The 21,615-nt window shown below is 55.2% G+C and overlaps 1 protein-coding gene across 4 annotated transcripts in view; it reads left to right on the forward strand.

Annotated features, from left to right (window-relative positions):
• LOC142907462 (beta-1,3-galactosyl-O-glycosyl-glycoprotein beta-1,6-N-acetylglucosaminyltransferase-like) overlaps positions 1–21,615 on the forward strand; it is a 76,951-nt gene that overhangs the window by 3,020 nt on the left and 52,316 nt on the right. For 3 of the 4 annotated variants that reach the window (XM_076056983.1, XM_076056982.1, XM_076056980.1), the window contains exons 2-3: positions 13,183–13,515; positions 14,046–14,912. In XM_076056983.1, coding sequence (XP_075913098.1) covers positions 13,217–13,515; positions 14,046–14,912 — 1,166 coding nt within the window. In that variant the 5' untranslated portion in view covers positions 13,183–13,216. Of the gene's footprint in view, positions 1–3,020; positions 3,423–13,182; positions 13,516–14,045; positions 14,913–21,615 lie in introns of those variants that run through there. The other variant, XM_076056981.1, reaches the window with a different exon arrangement.

Consider the following 21,615-nt stretch of genomic DNA (forward strand, 5'->3'; position numbering starts at 1 on the left):
CATCACAACAACTAACATCATCAGCATCACAACAACCACCACCATCACCATCACAACAACCACCACCATCATCACCATCACAACAACCACCACCATCATCACCATCACAACAACAACCATCACAACCACCATCATCACCATCACAACAACCACCATCATCACCATAACAACAACCACCACCATCACAACAACAACCACCATCATCACCATAACAACCACCATCATCACCATCACAACAACCACCACTATCACCATCACAACAACCACCATCATCACCATAACAACAACCATCACCATCACAACAACCACCACCATCACAACAACCACCACCACCATCACCATCACAACAACCACCATTACCATCACAACAACCACCATCATCACCATCACAACAACCACCATCATCACCATCACAACAACCACCACCATCACAACAACAACCATCACCACCATCACCATCACAACAATCACCACCACCATCACAATCACCACCACCATCACAACAACCACCACCATCATCACCAACACCACCATCACCACCGTCATCACCACCATCACCACCAACACCACCATCACAACAACCATCACCACCACAACAACCATCACCACCATCACCACCATCATCACCAACACCACCACCATCACAACAACCATCACCACCACAACAACCACCATCATCACCATCATCACCACCATCATCACCACCACCATCACCACCATCATCACCACCATCACCACCATCATCATCACCACCACCACCATCACCACCACCATCACCACCATCAGCACCACCATCATCACCACCATCACCACCACCATCACCACCACCATCACAACAACAACCACCATCACCACCACCATCACCACCACCATCACCACCATCACCACCACCATCATCACCATCATCACCACCACCACCATCATCACAACAACCACCATCACCACCACCATCACCACCATCAGCAGCACTTGCCCCAGCAGCCCAGCTAGAGGCTACCCAGGGGACCTTTAACTTTGTGTGCTTCATAGAGGCAGGACCACACCCTGGGTGTAGTGAGACGTCACTGTACCATCAACATCACTGTACCATCACTGTACCATCACAACAACCACCATCATCACCACCACCATCACAATAACCACGATCACCACCACCATCATCAACACCATCATCACCATCACTGTACCATCACCACCACTGTACCATCACCAAAATCATCAACACCACTGTACCATCACCATCATCACAACAACCACCACCACCATCAACACCACCATCACAACAACAACAACCACCATCACAACAACCACTATCACCACCATCACCACCACCATCACAACAACCACCACCATCACCACCACCATCACAACAACCACCACCATCACCATCACAACAACCACCACCATCAACACCACCATCACAACAACCACCATCAAGACCACCATCACAACAACCACCACCATCACCACCATCACAACAACAACAACCACCATCACCACCATCCCAACAACAACCACCATCACTGTACCATCACCACCACCATCACAACAACAACCACCATCATCATCACCATAACCACCATCAACACAACCATCACCACCATCACAACAACAACCACCATCAACACCACCATAACAACAACCACCATCACCATCACAACAACAACCACCATCACCACCATCACAACAACCACCACCATCACAACAACCACCACCATCACAACAACCACCACCATCACCACCATCACAACAACAACCACCATCAACACCACCATCACAACAACCACCATCACAACAACCACCATCACAACAACCACCACCATCACCACCATCACAACAACAACCACCATCACCACCATCACAACAACCACCACCATCACAACAACCACCATCACAACAACCACCACCATCACAACAACCACCATCAACACCACCATCACAACAACAACCACCATCACCATCACAACAACCACCACCATCACCACCATCACAACAACAACCACCATCACAACAACCACCATCACCATCACAACAACCACCATCACAACAACCACCATCACCATCACAACAACCACTACCATCACCATCACAACAACCATCACCACCATCACAACAACCACCACCATCACAACAACAACCACCATCACCATCACAACAACAACCACCATCACAACAACAACCACCATCACCATCACAACAACCACCATCACCATCACAACAACTATCACCACCATCACAACAACAACAACCACCATCACAACAACAACAACCACCACCATCACCACCATCACAACAACAACCACCATCATCACCAGCACCATCATCATCACCACCATCATCACCATCATCACCACCACCATCAGCAGCACCATCATCACCACAACCACCATCACCACCATCACAACAACAACCACCATCACCACCATCATAACAACCATCATCACCATCACAACAACCACCATCAACACCACCATCACCACAACCACCATCACCACCATCACAACAACAACCATCATCACCATCATCACCACCATCATCATCACCACCATCACCATCATTATCACCACCATCACCATCATTATCACCACCATCATCACCACCACCATCATCGCCACCATCACCACCACCACCATCACCACCATCATCACCATCACAACAACAACCACCATCACCATCACCACCATCATCACCACCACCATCATCACCACCATCACCACCATCATCACCACCACCATCACCACCATCATCACCACCACCATCATCACCACCACCAGCATCACCACCACCATCATCACCACCATCACAACAACAACCACCATCCCCACCATCACAACAACAACCACCATCACCACCATCACAACAACAACCACCATCACCACCATCAGCAGCACTATCATCACCACCACCACCATCACCACCACCATCATCACCATCACAACAACAACCACCATCACCACCATCAGCAGCACTTGCCCCAGCAGCCCAGCTAGAGGCTACCCAGGGGACCTTTAACTTTGTGTGCTTCATAGAGGCAGGGCCACACCCTGGGTGTAGTGAGACGTCACTGTACCGTCAACATCACTGTACCATCACTGTACCATCAACATCACTGTACCATCAACATCACTGTAACATCACTGTACCATCAACATCACTGTACCATCACTGTACCATCAACATCACTGTACCATCACTGTACCATCAACATCACTGTACCATCACTGTACCATCACCACCACTGTACCATCACCATCATCACAACAACCACCACCATCACCACCATCACCGTCATCACCACCATCACTGTACCATCACCACCATCACCATCATCACCACCATCACTGTACCATCACCACCACCATCATCACAACAACAACCACCACCATCATCACCACCACCATCACAACAACCACCATCAACATGTGAGTTAGTGTGAGTGTAGTGAGTGTGTTAGTGTGTGTGTGTATGTGTGTGAGTTAGTGTGTGAGTGTGTGTGTATTAGTGTATGTGTGCGAGTGTGTATATTAGTGTGTATGTTAGTGTGTGAGTGTGTATTAGTGTGTGAGTGTGTGTTAGTGTATGTGTTTGAGTGTGTATTAGTGTGTGAGTGTGTGTGTATTAGTGTATGTGTGTGTGTATTAGTGTATGTGTGTATATAAGTGTGAGTGTGTGTGTATTAGCGTATGTGTGTGAGTGTGTATATTAGTGTGTATTAGTGTGTGTTAGTGTATGTGTGTGAGTGTGTATTAGTGTGTGAGTGTGTGTATTAGTGTGTGAGTGTGTGTGTATTAGTGTATGTGTGTGAGTGTGAGTGTTGGTGTGTGAGTGTGAGTGTATTAGTGTATGTGTGTGAGTGTGTATATTAGTGTGTATGTTAGTGTGTGAGTGTGTATTAGTGTGTGTGTTAGTGTATGTGTGTGAGTGTGTATTAGTGTGTGTAAGTGTGTGTGTGTGTTGGTGTGTATTAGTGTATGTGTGTGTGTGTATGTTGGTGTGTGAGTGTGTGTATTAGTGTGTGTGTATTAGTGTATTAGTGTGTGTGTATTAGTGTATGTGTGTGAGTGTGTGTGTTGGTGTGTGAGTGTGTGTGTTGGTGTGTGAGTGTGTGTATTAGTGTATGTGTGTGAGTGTGTGTATTAGTGTATGTGTGTGTGTGTTGGTGTGTGAGTGTGTGTGTTGGTGTGTGTGTTAGTGTGTGAGTGTGTGTGTTAGTGTGTGTGTTAGTGTGTTAGTGTATTAGTGTATGTGTGTGTATTAGTGTATGTGTGTGAGTGTGTGTGTTGGTGTGTGAGTGTGTGTATTAGTGTATGTGTGTGAGTGTGTGTATTAGTGTATGTGTGTGAGTGTGTGTATTAGTGTATGTGTGTTGGTGTGTGAGTGTGTGTGTTGGTGTGTGTGTTAGTGTGTGAGTGTGTGTGTTAGTGTGTGTGTTAGTGTGTTAGTGTATTAGTGTGTGTGTTAGTGTGTGAGTGTTTGTGTTAGTGTGTGAGTGTGTGTGTTGGTGTGTGGGTGTGTGTGTGTATTGGTGTGTGTGTGTATTAGTGTATGTGTGTGAGTGTGTGTGTTGGTGTGTGAGTGTGTGTGTTGGTGTGTGAGTGTGTGTGTATTAGTGTATGTGTGTGAGTGTGTGTGTATTAGTGTATGTGTGTGAGTGTGTGTGTATTAGTGTATGAGTGTGGGGAGCGGTGGTGTAGCGGTTAGCGCCACGCTGCGCTATGAACCTGGCGACCCAGGTTCGATTCCCGCTCACGGCCAACACCGGTGACGATTATCTGAACCGGTCCCGGGCCTCCCCTAGGTCGACTCAGCCTCAAATGAGTGCGTTGTGTAAACATCGCCACTGGGGAGACAAAGGTGGTCGGGCGTGGTACTGGCCACCCACCCCCTCTTGTACCGTTCCGGCCTTCATAGTTGCTCGCTAACAGCACTTGCCCCTACAGTCTGTTAAGGCTATATGGGGGAACTTGTCTTGTTTATTAGTGTATGTGTGTGAGTGTGTATGTTAGTGTGTGAGTGTGTGTGTATTAGTGTATGTGTGTGTCTGGGCAAGGTCCCATCGGTGAGCTCCTCCAGCGGGCAAGGCTGCGATGGCTGGGTCATGTAGCCCGCATGCCCAACCACCGCATGCCGAAACAGCTTTTGTTCGGCCGGATTGAGGGGGCTAAGCGGGCGCGGCACGGGCTAGAGAAGAGATGGAGTGATGTGGTACAGGAGGACGTGGAGCTGAGTGGACTTGCCGATGACTGGTACCAGCGGTGTCAAGATCGGCCTCTGTGGAGGAGGCTCGTGAAGGACGCTACTGGGCAGTTGGAGGCAGTCGCCCTCCAACAACAACGGAGGGCGGAGGAGCGACGCTCAGAACAACGAGCGGAGCGCCGGGTGGCTAAAGCACAGCAGGTTGGCACAGTAGGGGGCACAGGTGGTGCATCAGCCAGTCATCTCAGTCGACCCGTGGCACCTGGGTCTGCCCCGTGACCTCCTGCCAGCGGGCGTTCGACACTTCACGTGGCCTCAGGGTGCACATAGCCTGGCACAAGCGTCGTGGTGACGTCACCGCCACTTAGTGGCGAATGGCGGTTGTTGTTGTTAGTGTGTTAGCGTGTGAGTGAGTGTGTGAGTGTATATAAGTGTACTAGTGTGAGTGTGTAATTGAGTGTGTGAGTGTGTGTGTGTTAGTGTGTGAGTGAGTGAGTATGTGAGTGAGTGTGTCAGTGTGTGTTAGTGTGTGAGTGAGTGTGTAAGGTAGTGTGTGTGATAGTGTGTTAGTGTATATAAGTGTGTGTGTGTGAGTGTGTGAGTGTGTGTGTTAGTGTGTGAGTGAGTGTTCTGAGTGAGTGTGTGTGTGAGTGAGTGTGTGAGTGAGTGTGTCAGTGTGTGTTAGTCCGGCAAAACAACCCCCTCCCTACCTCCTTGCGGTGCCGGACGGGCAACTCTGTCGTGGACAGTGCTGTGGGGGGAGGGCCAAATCCGATTGGCTCCTCCCCTCATGGCGTCTGTGACCACCACAGGGGCTATCGGGGGCTCTGGACGGGTGCGAGGGGCTGGTAAACCCTCCACCTTCAAAAAATTACCAGGAAACTACGACTTAAATATGTAACTAATAAGCTTGTGCCGGAGGCCCTGGGGGGACAGGCGTCTATGACGTCTCCTGGCCAAACCCCAATTGGCGGAGCCAGGAGATTGAATCTCTACCCTCGGGGCTCCTCCAGAAACAACGAAAAGCCACTTCGTGTGGCCACGTGGAATGTTTGAACGCTCCCTGCGGAGGAGAGGCTGCCACTCCTCTGTCGGGAGCTGGACCGGTACCGCCTGGATCTCTGTGGCATTCAGGAGGTCCGTGGACCGGTTCTGGCTCCTGCCACCATGAGGGGTGGACAGTCCACTACTCGGGGCAGCAGACTGCCAAACAACAGGGTGTGGCTCTTCTTCTGAACAAAAGAATAAAGGGGGCGTGGGAGCGTGCCGGTGAGGTGTGGGAAGCTGTAAGCCCCAGGCTACTTTGGGCTCGCCTTCCCATCAACCGGAGGCGAGGAGTGGTGGTCGTGGTTACTTATGCCCCCACCGAAGACGAACATCCGTGGAGGGATGCAGGCAAAGCCGATGAGTCAGATGCCTTCTATGACCTGTCACAGGTGCTGGCTAAAGTGGCTCCTCGGGATAGTCATCTTGTTGGGTGACTTCAATGCCCGAGTTGGTCATGATGCTGGCACCTGGTCTGGAGTGATTGGAGGGCATGGGCCAGATCAGCTCAATAACAACGGTAGGAGGCTGCTTAATTTTTGTGCAGCCCATGGGCTTGTAATTACCAACACGCTGTTCCGGCATCGGCGCATCCACACAACATCATGGATGCATGCCGGGTCCAAGCAAGAACATCTGCTGGACTACATAGTGACGGACCAGCGGATGCGAGCCCATGTCCTTGACACCAGAACCTATCGTGGAGTTGATCTGCCCTCTGACCATCGACTAGTCATCTGTAAGATGCGCCTGCCATTCTTCCACTCCGGTGGTGGGTGTACACCCAGGACCCCATTCCAACCTAAAGTGGCCTGGTCTCAGTTATCTGATGAAAGTTGCAAGCGAGAATTTCATCATCATTTGCGACTGGGGTTGGCATCGTCCCCCACTCCTCCTGATGTCGAGGGTAAATGGGCGAGGTTCAGGACTGTCACTCATGCAGCTGCATTGGCTGCTTTGGGTACGCGGTCCAGATCTCCCCAGAGACCATTGCTGAGAGGTTGTGGGAGCCGTGAGGCGCTGCAAGGATGGGTGGTGGTCGCGGGTTGCTGAGGAGATGGAGTCTGCCTCAGTGGCCCTTGATCACAAATCTCTATTTAACTCCATCAAAAAAGTAACCTGCAGCGCCACACCTATTACCATCATTAGGGGAAAAAAACAGTGATCCAATCTCCGACCCTCAGGAACAGGTTTGCAGATTTGCTGAGCATTTCTATGAGGTCCTGGGGGAGGGAAAATCCCTCAGCCAGGAAAACATCGTGGTACAAAGTGAGGATGACCCTGCTGAGGCTGCGGTGCCTCAAATGGCTGAGGTGCCATCTGTTGAAAAAGTGCTGAAGGCGATCCGGAGTCTGAGACCAGGAAAGGCAGCGGGCAGAGATGATCTCCCAAGTGAAATGCTGAGGGAGGGTGGCGTTTGTGCACAGACTGCCCTATATGACATCATAACAACAGTCGGGACCACTGGACGGGTTCCGCAGGATTGGAAGGATGCCTTAGTGGTCCCCCTCTTTAAGAAGGGGGACCGCACAGACTGTAACAACTACAGGGGCATCTCATTCCTCAGTGTGCCGGGAAAGGTCCTGGCAAGGATTATTCAACATCGCCTTGCCAGGCACTCTGAGGAGAGGCTTGCGGAGCCCCAATGCGGTTTCAGGAAAGGGTGGTCCTGCACAGATGCCATATTTTCTGTTCGTCTGCTACAGCAGAGGTGTAGGGAATTCCAGCAAGACCTACATCTCTGCTTTATTGACCTGGTCAAGGCCTATGATACCATCAGTAGGCCTGGGCTGTGGGTTGTTCTTCGTGCTTTTGGAGTCCCTGACCCTCTGCTCACAATCATTAAGGACCTTCATGATGGTGAGTGGGCCCGGCTAAAACTACGTGGCCAGGAGTCAGAGCCATTCCCTGTACACCTTGGGTTGCAACAGGGATGTCCTCTGGCTCCCACATTATTTAACATCTATTTTGACCACGTAGTTCGTGAAGCCTTCAATAGCTGTACCGGGGGAATCTCCATATGGTACAGATATAATGGGAGGCTTATCGATGCCCGGGTGCGGTCAAGGGATGGCTCCCTATTGCTCAACCACGTTATGTGTGCCGATGATTTGGTAAATAGCTGCTCATTCAGAGGAGGAGTTGGAGACGCTGCTGCTGAGACTGGAGCGTGCCACTAAGAGATGGGGACTTACCATCAGCCCCACCAAAACTAAGAACCTGCCTGGGTATTTTGTACCATCGGACACTCCACACCCACAACTCCCAATCGGTGATGGAGCAGTTGTGGAGAGAGTGGAGAGTTTTCCATACCTGGGCAGTGTGCTTATGACTGGTTCCAGTTTAACAGCAGAAGTCTCACTCCGAATCAGTCGAGCGGCAATATCTTTTCATCGGTTGCGTAACGCTGTGTGGAAGCTACTGGTCTGTCGCTCCGCACTAAGCTTCAGGTCTTCTCGGCCACGGTCATTCCCTCCCTTCTCTATGCTTGTGAAACGTGGACCCCCCTAATGGAACATCTTCGCCGTTTAGAAACATTTAGGCTAGCCTGCCTACGATCCATCTTGGGTTTAACCAGGCTGGATTGTGTGAGGAGCTCACAAATCCTTGGAAGATCTGGGCAAGGTCCCATTGGTGAGCTCCGGCAGGCAAGGCTGCGTTGGCTGGGTCATGTAGCCCGCATGCCCAGCCACCGCATGCCGAAACAGCTTTTGTTCGGCCGGATCGAGGGGGCTAAACGGGCGTGGCACGGACTAGAGAAGAGATGGAGTGATCTGGTACAGGAGGACGTGGAGCTGAGTGGACTTGCCGATGACTGGTACCAGCGGTGTCAAGATCGGCCTCTGTGGAGGAGGCTCGTGAAGGATGCTCCTGGGCAGTTGGAGGCAGTCGCCCTCCAACAACAACGGAGGGCAGAGGAGCGACGCTCACATCAACGAGCGGAGCGCCGGGTGGCTGAAGCACAGCAGGTTGGCACAGTAGGGGGCACAGGTGGTGCATCAGCCAGTCATCTCAGTCAGTCGACCCGTGGCACCTGGGTCTGCCCCGTGACCTCCTGCCAGCGGGCGTTCGGCACTTCACGTGGCCTCAACGTGCACGTGGCCTGGCACAAGCGTCGTGGTGATGTCACCGCCACTTAGTGGCGAATGGCGGTTGTTGTTGTGTGAGTGTATATTAGTGTGTTAGTGTGAGTGTGTGAGTGAGTGAGTGTGTGAGTGAGTGTGTCAGTGTGTCTGGGTGTGTGAGTGAGTGTGTGAGTGTATATAAGTGTGTTAGAGTGAGTGTGTGTGTTAGTGAGTGAGTGTGTGTGAGTGTGTGTGCGAGTGTGTGTTAGTGTGAGTGTGTAAGTGAGTGTGTCAGTGTGTGTTAGTGTGTGTGTGAGTGTAAGTGAGTGTGTGAGTGTGTGTGTTAGTGAGTGAGTGTGTGTGTTAGTGTGTGAGTGTGTCAGTGTGTGTTAGTGTGTAAGTGAGTGTGTGTTAGTGAGTGTGTGTGTGAGTGTGGAGCAGTAGTGTAGCGGTTAGCGCGCTGCGCTATGAACTTGGCGACTCGGGTTCGATTCCCGCTCACGGCCAACTCCGGTGACGATTATCTGAACCGGTCCCGGGCCTCCCCTAGGTCGACTCAGCCTCAAATGAGTACCTGGTGCGGTGTGTAAACATCGTCACTAGGGAGACAAAGGCGGTCGGGCGTGGTGCTGGCCACCCACCCCCTCGTGTGCCGATCCGGCCTTCATAGGTGCTCGCTAACAGCACTTGCCCCTACAGTCTGTTAAGGCTATATGGGGGATCTTTGTCTTTTGTGTGTGAGTGTGGAGCGGTAGTGTAGCGGTTAGCGCGCTGCGCTGCGAACCCGGATACCCAAGTTCTATTCCTGCTCACGCCCAACACCAGTGACGATCATCCGAACCGGTTTTGGTCAGTGCCTGATTATCCTCGTGTAGTTGTTGTTCAATCTTCGTTTGAAGCTTTCGTGACTGCAGGGATCCACGATCTGTGGTTCTCTCGGTGAAGCCATCACGTAGGCAGGTCGAAAATACAACTAAATAGATCGCGACGTTTCGATAGCAACGCACAGGACGCCCGTCATCCGGTGAAACAAACGCGGCCGACGTAGGAGAAGGAGTTTACGTCGGGTTTTTGTGGGCTCAACCCAAGGGCAAGTGGGCGGAGCTCGAGATGTAAACGCGAGAGATTAGCATGTCAATATAGTTAATAGTTTCATAGTTTCATTCATGTTGGTGTAGCCCTGTGAGCCATCCGGCTCTTGAATCGGGTGCAACCGCAACAAACATAAACACAAAAACACGAACAAGAGAAACATCTTAAAGTGACTTTGTGTGACTGTGCAAACAGAAAATCCATGAACAAAAAGCAGCAAAATATTCCTGAAATAGCACCGTACACCACCAATGCTGTGTGCAAAAAATCCCAGTGGGATGCAAAGTCAAACAACAACAACAACAACCACGAGAAAACTTAGATTAAGGCCGTCAGTCTAACTCCGTACTACAACAACAACAACCACAAGACAACTAAGATTAAGTCCATCAGTCTAACTCTGTACTACAACAACAACCACAAGACAACTTAGATTAAGGCCATCAGTCTAACTCCGTACTACAACAACAACCACAAGACAACTTAGATTAAGGCCGTCAGTCTAACTCCGTACTACAACAACAACCACAAGACAACTTAGTTTAAGGCCATCAGTCTAACTCCGTACTACAACAACCACAACCACAAGACAACTTAGATTAAGGCCGTCAGTCTAACTCCGTACTTCAACAACAACCACAAGTCAACTTAGATTAAGGCCATCAGTCTAACTCCGTACTACAACAACAACCACAAGACAACTTAGATTAAGGCCATCGGTCTAACTCCGTACTACAACAACAACCACAAGACAACTTAGATTAAGGCCATCAGGCTAACTCCGTACTACAACAACCACAACCACAAGACAACTTAGATTAAGGCCATCAGTCTAACTCCGTACTACAACAACAACCACAAGACAACTTAGTTTAAGGCCATCAGTCTAACTCCGTACTACAACAACCACAACCACAAGACAACTTAGATTAAGGCCGTCAGTCTAACTCCGTACTTCAACAACAACCACAAGTCAACTTAGATTAAGGCCATCAGTTTAACTCCGTACTACAACAACAACCACAAGACAACTTAGATTAAGGCCATCGGTCTAACTCCGTACTACAACAACAACAACAAGACAACTTAGATTAAGGCCATCAGTCTAACTCCGTACTACAACAACAACCACAAGACAACTTAGATTAAGGCCATCAGGCTAACTCCGTACTACAACAACCACAACCACAAGACAACTTAGATTAAGGCCATCAGTCTAACTCCGTACTACAACAACAACCACAAGACAACTTAGATTAAGGCCATCAGTCTAACTCCGTACTACAACAACAACCACAAGACAACTTAGATTAAGGCCATCAGGCTAACTCCGTACTACAACAACAACCACAAGACAACTTAGATTAAGGCCATCAGTCTAACTCCGTACTACAACAACAACCACAAGACAACTTAGATTAAGGCCATCAGTCTAACTCCGTACTACAACAACAACAACCACAACTTAGATTAAGGCCATCAGTCTAACTCCGTACTACAACAACAACCACAAGACAACTTAGATTAAGGCCATCAGTCTAACTCCGTACTACAACAACAACCACAAGACAACTTAGATTAAGGCCATCAGTCTAACTCCGTACTACAATAAACAAAAACACGGCCAAACCAAAAAAACTTTTAGAAATCACCAACAAATAAAGCCATAAATGCAATGTAACAGTGATCATAGGAACTGTGACCGAATTTTTAACAATAAACTACATAAATAATAACATGTAACACCAAACCCTAGAGCCACACTCAGCTGGCTGCATGAGTCACTCCACAAACAACAGGAGCATCGGTCCGAGTATCAAATGTTTCAATGCACCGTTAAGATCGGCACGCCAAATCAAAACACAGATAATACTCTGCAGCGGTCATCCGGAGCGAAAACATTTCACTTTATTTTACGCCAATGAATATCAGTGGCGGCTAAGGGGTGTACAACTCCTCTCGAGCGTTTAAAGCTTTCGTGACTGCAGTAAGTCGCATCCTCAGCTCTTCCGGTAAAGTCAAGTGACTTCACCGCAAGAGCTGAGGATTCGAATACCCTCTAGAGCAGTTTCGCGTGAAGATCTCGCAGCTAAGCGACCCAAGTTTTGCTTTATTGACAGCGGCATTCCAGACCCCCCCACCCACCCCGGTCAATGTAACTCCTTGCTTCTATTGGGTAAAGTCACGGAGGTAAAAAAAAAAATAATCATTATAATTAAAAGTTATTTCAATTTTTTTACCCACGTGACCTTACCCAATAGAACCACAGGGTACGGACCCCTTGCAGTCACGAAAGCTCCAAATCTAGGTGGCGGCCGGCGTCGGTCAATGGAGTCGCTCGCTCGAGCTCGGAGGCAGCGAGACGCCCCGGCGGGGCCTCGCCACGCTGACGCTGACGCTGACGCTGACGCTCGCTCTACGTCTGGGCGACGGCCACGCGGTTCACTCGACCGAAGCGGGGGCAGCCGCCGTCGGCGGTGCGACCGCCGACGGCGTAACGCCGAAGGCCCGAGGGTGGAAAAGCCGCGGCACTGACGGCCTCCACGCCAACAGACGGCCCTCCATCGCCCCTCGACACGGCGGAGCCGGGAGGTTGACGTGGGCGGCGGCGGCGGCGGCGGTGGCGGTGGTGGCGGAGGAGGAGGAGGAGGAGGAGGAGGAGGAGGAGGAGGGAACCCCTCCGGCGGTGGAAACACGATGAGGGGAGCTGTTGGCGGCCACTGACGGCCGCAAAGGCCGCGCGCGGTAATAACGGGCGACGTTTCGGGCAACGTCCCTCCTCCAGGGCCGCTCGTTTGACGCCGGCCGGGGCCGAGCCGATGACGCTCCGAGCCGTTCGCCGTCTCTGCGTTCCGCTCCTGCTCCTGCTGCTGCTCCTGCTGCTCCTGCTGCTGCTGCTGCTGCTGCTTCACTTCCACGGCCCGCGGCCGCCGCCGCTTGCTCCGTGGAGGGCCCCAGAGCCACCCGGTTCGTTACGAGGCGGCGGCGGCGGTGGCGGCAGCGGCGGTGGAGGCGTTGGTGGCGGTGGTGGCAGCGGTGGCGGCGAGGACGTCGATTGTGAGGCCACAGGGAACGACGGGGAGGGGTGGCCACCGATCGACCTGCTGGCCTCCGTTCGGTGAGTGGCTGCGTCGCTGTCTGCCACCTCGGCCGGGACTCTGATGGGACTGCGATGGGACTGGGATGGGACTGGGATGGGACTGTGATCAGACTGTGATGGGACTGTGATGGGACTGGGATGGGACTGGGATGGGACTGTGATCAGACTGTGATGGGACTGTGATGGGACTGGGATGGGACTGGGATGGGACTGGGATGGGACTGTGATCAGACTGTGATGGGACTGTGATGGGACTGTGATGGGACTGTGATGGGACTGTGATCAGACTGTGATGGGACTGTGATGGAACTGGGATGGGACTACGATCAGACTGTGATGGGACTGTGATGGGACTGCGACTGGACTGTGATCAGACTGTGATGGGACTGTGATGGGACTGTGATCAGACTGTGATGGGACTGTGATGGGACTGTGATTGGACCACAATCAGGCCACGACCAACCTGCACACAACCTGCCTGAGCCGACTTGCCCCCCCGCCCCGCCCCCGCTCCCGCCCCCGCCCCCGCCCCCGCCCGAGGCGAGCAGACGGGCCGGCGTCGCCGAGAGGCTCCTGGTGTCCTGGACGCGCGACTGCGCCGCCTTCAGGCGCGCTCGAGGCTACGCGGCCTCGCCGCTGAGCCGCGAGGAGGCCGACTTCCCCGTCGCCTACTCCGTGGTCGCCCACCACCGCGTGGACATGCTGGAGCGGCTGCTGCGCGCCATCTACGCCCCGCAGAACCTCCACTGCCTCCACGTGGACGCCAAGTCGCCCCGGGCCTACCAGCAGGCGGCGCGCTCCCTCGCCGCCTGCTTCCCCAACGTGTTCGTGGCGCGCCGGCTGGAGGCGGTGGTCTACGCCTCGTGGTCGCGGGTGCAGGCCGACCTCAACTGCATGCGCGAGCTGGCGGAGCGCGCCGCCGAGAGCCCCTGGAGGTACTTCATCAACCTCTGCGGCCTCGACTTCCCCATCAAGACCAACCTGGAGATCGTGCGGGCGCTGCGGGCGCTGCGCGGGGCCAACAGCGTGGAGTCGACGCGGCCGGGGCCGTTCAAGGCGGCGCGGTGGCGGACGCGGCACGCCGTGGTCTGGGGCCGCGTCCTCGACCTGCGCCTGCCCAAGCCGCCGGCCGCCGGGCCGGTGTTCGCCGGCGGAGCCTACGTGGCGGTGACGCGCGCCTTCGTGGAGCACGTGCTCGGCGACCCCGCGGCCCGGGCCCTCGCCGAGTGGTCCAGGGACGCCTACAGCCCCGACGAGCACCTGTGGGCGACGCTGCAGCGGACGCCCGGCGTGCCCGGGGCCACGCCCGTCGACGGGAGATACGACGTGACGGACAGGCAGGCGCTGGCGCGCCTGGTCAGGTGGCGGTCGATGGAGGGGGACGTCACCCAGGGGGCCGCCTACCCTCCTTGCAGGTAACGTGCCGAGCCACACGCTGTCCTAGCCCACGCACTACCGTGAGACCAACACCACCACTACCATGAGACTTCGCCTACCGTGAGACTTCGCCTACTGTGAGACCACCCCTACCGTGACACCACCCACTACCGTGAGACCACCACTACCGTTAGACCACCACTACCGTGACACCACCGCTACCGTGAGACTACCACTACCGTGACACCACCCCTACCGTGAGACTACCACTACCGTGACACCACCCCTACCGTGACACCACCCCTACCGTGACACCACCCCTACCATGAGACTACCCCTACCATGAGACTACCCCTACCGTGAGACTACCCCTACCGTGACACCACCCCTACCGTGACACCACCCCTACCGTGACACCACCCCTACCGTGAGACCACCCCTACCGTGAGACTACCCCTACCGTGACACCACCCCTACCGTGACACCACCCCTACCGTGACACCACCCCTACCGTGAGACTACCACTACCGTGACACCACCCCTACCGTGAGACCAAAACTACCGTGACACCACCACTACCGTGAGACTACCACTACCGTGACACCACCCCTACCGTGACACCACCCCTACCGTGACACCACCCCTACCGTGAGACTACCCCTACCGTGATACTACCCCTACCGTGAGACTACCCCTACCGTGACACCACCCCTACCGTGAGACTACCCCTACCGTGACACTACCCCTACCGTGAGACTACCCCTACCGTGACACCACCCTTACCGTGACACCACCCCTACCGTGACACCACCCCTACCATGAGACTACCCCTACCGTGAGACTACCCCTACCGTGACACCACCCCTACCGTGAGACTACCCCTACCGTGACACTACCCCTACCGTGAGACTACCCCTACCGTGACACCACCCCTACCGTGACACCACCCCTACCGTGAGACTACCCCTACCGTGATACTACCCCTACCGTGAGACTACCCCTACCGTGACACCACCCCTACCGTGAGACTACCCCTACCGTGACACTACCCCTACCGTGAGACTACCCCTACCGTGACACCACCCCTACCGTGACACCACCACTACCGTGACACCACCCCTACCGTGAGACTACCCCTACCATGACACCACCCCTACCGTGACACCACCCCTACCGTGACAGCACCCCTACCGTGACACCACCCCTACCGTGACACCACCACTACCGTGACACCACCCCTACCGTGAGACTACCCCTACCGTGACACCACCCCTACCGTGACACCACCACTACCGTGACACAACCCCTACCGTGACACCACCCCTACCGTGAGACTACCCCTACCGTGAGACCACCCCTACCGTGAGACCACCCCTACCGTGACACTACTCCTACGGTGACACCACCCCTACCGTGACACCACCCCTACCGTGACACCACCACTACCGTGACACAACCCCTACCGTGACACCACCCCTACCGTGAGACCACCCCTACCCTCAGACCACCCCTACCGTGACACCACCCCTACAGTGACACCACCCCTACCGTGAGACTACCCCTACCGTGACACCACCCCTACCGTGACACCACCCCTACCGTGACACCACCCCTACCGTGAGACTACCCCTACCGTGACACCACCCCTACCGTGACACCACCCCTACCGTGACACCACCCCTACCGTGACACCACCCCTACCGTGACACCACCCCTACCGTGACACTACCCCTACCGTGACACTACCCCTACCGTGAGACTACCCCTACCGTGACACCACCCCTACCGTGAGACTACCCCTACCGTGACACTACCCCTACCGTGAGACTACCCCTACCGTGACACCACCCCTACCGTGACACCACCCCTACCGTGACACCACCACTAACGTGACACCACCCCTACCGTGAGACTACCCCTACCATGACACCACCCCTACCGTGACACCACCCCTACCGTGACAGCACCCCTACCGTGACACCACCCCTACCGTGACACCACCACTACCGTGACACCACCCCTCCCGTGAGACTACCCCTACCGTGACACCACCCCTACCGTGAGACTACCCCTACCGTGACACTACCCCTACCGTGAGACTACCCCTACCGTGACACCACCCCTACCGTGACACCACCCCTACCGTGACACCACCACTAACGTGACACCACCCCTACCGTGAGACTACCCCTACCATGACACCACCCCTACCGTGACACCACCCCTACCGTGACAGCACCCCTACCGTGACACCACCCCTACCGTGACACCACCACTACCGTGACACCACCCCTCCCGTGAGACTACCCCTACCGTGACACCACCCCTACCGTGAGACTACCCCTACCGTGACACCCCCCCTACCGTGACACCACCCCTACCGTGAGACTACCCCTACCGTGACACCACCCCTACCGTGACACCACCACTACCGTGAGACCACCCCTACCGTGAGACCACCCCTACCGTTACACTACCCCTACCGTGACACCACCCCTACCGTGACACCACCCCTACCGTGAGACCACCCCTACCGTGAGACTTCGCCTACCGTGACACCACACCTACCGTGACACCACCCCTACCGTGAGACTACCCCTACCGTGACACCACCCCTACCGTGACACCACCACTACCGTGAGACTACCACTACCGTGAGACTACCACTACCGTGACACCACCCCTACCGTGAGACCACCCCTACCGTGACACCACCCCTACCGTGACACTACCCCTACCGTGAGACTACCCCTACCGTGACACCCCCCCTACCGTGACACCACCCCTACCGTGAGACTACCCCTACCGTGACACCACCCCTACCGTGACACCACCACTACCGTGAGACTACCACTACCGTGAGACTACCACTACCGTGACACCACCCCTACCGTGACACCACCCCTACCGTGAGACCACCCCTACCGTGAGACTTCGCCTACCGTGACACCACCCCTACCGTGAGACTACCCCTACCGTGACACCACCCCTACCGTGACACCACCCCTACCGTGACACTACCCCTACCGTCACACCACCCCTACCGTGACACCACCTCACTACTGTGAGACTTCGCCTACCGTGAGACTTCACCTACCGTGACACCACCCCTACCGTGAGACTGCCACTACCGTGACACCACCCCACTACCGAGACACCACCCCTACCGTGACACCACCCCTACCGTGACACTACCCCTACCGTGAGACCACCCCTACCATGAGACCACCCCTACCGTGAGACCACCCCTACCGTGAGACTTCGCCTACCGTGACACCACCCCTACCGTGACACCACCCCTACCGTGAGACTACCACTACTGTGACACAACCCCTACAGTGACACCACCACTACCGTTACACCACCCCTACCGTGACACCACCACTACCGTGACACAACCCCTACCGTGACACCACCACTACCGTGACACAACCCCTACCGTAACTCCACCCCTACCGTGAGACTACCCCTTCCGTGAGATCACCCCTACCGTGACACCACCCCTACCGTGACACCACCCCTACCGTGACACCACCACTACCGTGACACAACCCCTACCGTGACACCACCCCTACCGTGAGACTACCCCTACCGTGAGACCACCCCTACCGTGAGACCACCCCTACCGTGACACCACCCCTACTGTGAGACTACCCCTACTGTGACACCACCCCTACCGTGAGACTACCCCTACTGTGACACCACCCCTACCGGGACACCACCCCTACCGTGACACCACCACTACCGTGAGACCACCCCTACCGTGACACCAACCCTACCGTGACACCACCCCTACCGTGACACCACCCCTACCGTGACACCACCACTACCGTGACACAACCCCTACCGTGACACCACCCCTACCGTGACACCACCCCTACCGTGAGACCACCCCTACCGTGAGACCACCCCTACCGTGACACCACCCCTACCGTGACACCACCCCTACCGTGACACCACCCCTACCGTGAGACTACCCCTACCGTGATACTACCCCTACCGTGAGACTACCCCTACCGTGACACCACCCCTACCGTGAGACTACCCCTACCGTGACACTACCCCTACCGTGAGACTACCCCTACCGTGACACCACCCCTACCGTGACACCACCCCTACCATGAGACTACCCCTACCATGAGACTACCCCTACCGTGAGACTACCCCTACCGTGAGACTACCCCTACCGTGAGACCACCCCTACCGTGACACCACCCCTACCGTGACACCACCCCTACCGTGAGACTACCCCTACCGTGATACTACCCCTACCGTGAGACTACCCCTACCGTGACACCACCCCTACCGTGAGACTACCCCTACCGTGACACTACCCCTACCGTGAGACTACCCCTACCGTGACACCACCCCTACCGTGACACCACCCCTACCGTGACACCACCCCTACCATGAGACTACCCCTACCATGAGACTACCCCTACCGTGAAACTACCCCTACCGTGACACCACCCCTACTATGAGACTAGCCCTACCGTGATACTACCCCTACCGTGAGACTACCCCTACCGTGACACCACCCCTACCGTGACACCACCCCTACCGTGAGACTACCCCTACCGTGATACTACCCCTACCGTGAGACTACCCCTACCGTGACGCCACCCCTACCGTGAGACTACCCCTACCGTGACACTACCCCTACCGTGAGACTACCCCTACCGTGACACCACCCCTACCGTGACACCACCACTACCGTGACACCACCTCTACCGTGAGACTACCCCTACCATGACACCACCCCTACCGTGACACCACCCCTACCGTGACAGCACCCCTACCGTGACACCACCCCTACCGTGACACCACCACTACCGTGACACCACCCCTACCGTGAGACTACCCCTACCGTGACACCACCCCTACCGTGACACCACCACTACCGTGACACAACCCCTACCGTGACACCACCCCACTACCGTGACACCACCCCTACCATGAGACTACCCCTACCCTGACACCACCCCACTACCGTGACACCACCCCTACCGTGAGACCACCCCTACCGTGAGACCACCCCTACCGTGAGACCACCCCTACCGTGAGACTTCGCCTACCGTGACACCACCCCTACCGTGACACCACCCCTACCGTGAGACTACCACTACTGTGACACAACCCCTACAGTGACACCACCACTACCGTTACACCACCCCTACCGTGACACCACCACTACCGTGACACAACCCCTACCGTGACACCACCACTACCGTGACACAACCCCTACCGTAACTCCACCCCTACCGTGAGACTACCCCTTCCGTGAGATCACCCCTACCGTGACACCACCCCTACCGTGACACCACCCCTACCGTGACACCACCACTACCGTGACACAACCCCTACCGTGACACCACCCCTACCGTGAGACTACCCCTACCGTGAGACCACCCCTACCGTGAGACCACCCCTACCGTGACACTACCCCTACTGTGACACCACCCCTACCGTGACACCACCCCTACCGTGACACCACCACTACCGTGACACAACCCCTACCGTGACACCACCCCTACCGTGACACCACCCCTACCGTGAGACCACCCCTACCGTGAGACCACCCCTACCGTGACACCACCCCTATCGTGACACCACCCCTACCGTGACACCACCCCTACCGTGAGACTACCCCTACCATGACACCACCCCTACCGTGACACCACCACTACCGTGAGACTACCCCTACCGTGAGACCACCCCTACCGTGACACTACCTCTACCATTAGACTACCACTACCGCGAGACTACCACTACCGTGAGACTACCACTACCGTGACACTACCCCTACCGTGACACCACCTCTACCGTGACACCACCCCTACCGTGAGACTACCCTTACCGTGACACTACCTTTACCGTGACACTACCTCTTCCATGAGACTACCCCTACCGTGAGACTACCACTACCGTGAGACTACCCCTACCGTGACACCAACCCTACCGTGACACCACCCCTACCGTGACACCACCACTACCGTGACACTACCCCTACCGTGACACCACCCCTACCGTGACACCACCCCTACCGTGAGACCACCCCTACCGTGACTCTACCCCTACCGTGAGACTACCACTACCGTGAGACTACCCCTACCGTGACACCACCCCTACCGCGACACTACCACTACCGTGAGACCACCCCTACCGTGACACCACCACTACCGTGACACCACCGCTACCGCGACACTACCACTACCGTGAGACCACCCCTACCGTGACACCACCACTACCGTGACACCACCCCTACCGCGACACTACCACTACCGTGACACCACCCCTACCCGTGACACCACCCCTACCGTGACACCACCCCTACCGTGAGACTGCCACTACCGTGACACTACCCCTACCGTGACACCACCTCTACCGTGACACCACCCCTACCGTGAGACCACCCCTACCGTGAGACCACCCCTACCGTGAGACTTCGCCTACCGTGACACCACCCCTACCGTGAGACTACCACTACTATGACACAACCCCTACAGTGACACCACCACTACCGTTACACCACCCCTACCGTGACACCACCACTACCGTGACACAACCCCTACCGTGACACCACCACTACCGTGACACAACCCCTACCGTAACTCCACCCCTACCGTGAGACTACCCCTTCCGTGAGACCACCCCTACCGTGACACCACCCCTACCGTGACACCACCCCTACCGTGACACCACCACTACCGTGACACAACCCCTACCGTGACACCACCCCTA

The sequence above is a fragment of the Petromyzon marinus genome, chromosome 79, assembly GCF_048934315.1.
Source record: "Petromyzon marinus isolate PM22_M1 ecotype Great Lakes invasive population chromosome 79, UKy_Petmar_22M1.pri1.0, whole genome shotgun sequence".
Classification (NCBI taxonomy): domain Eukaryota; kingdom Metazoa; phylum Chordata; class Hyperoartia; order Petromyzontiformes; family Petromyzontidae; genus Petromyzon; species Petromyzon marinus.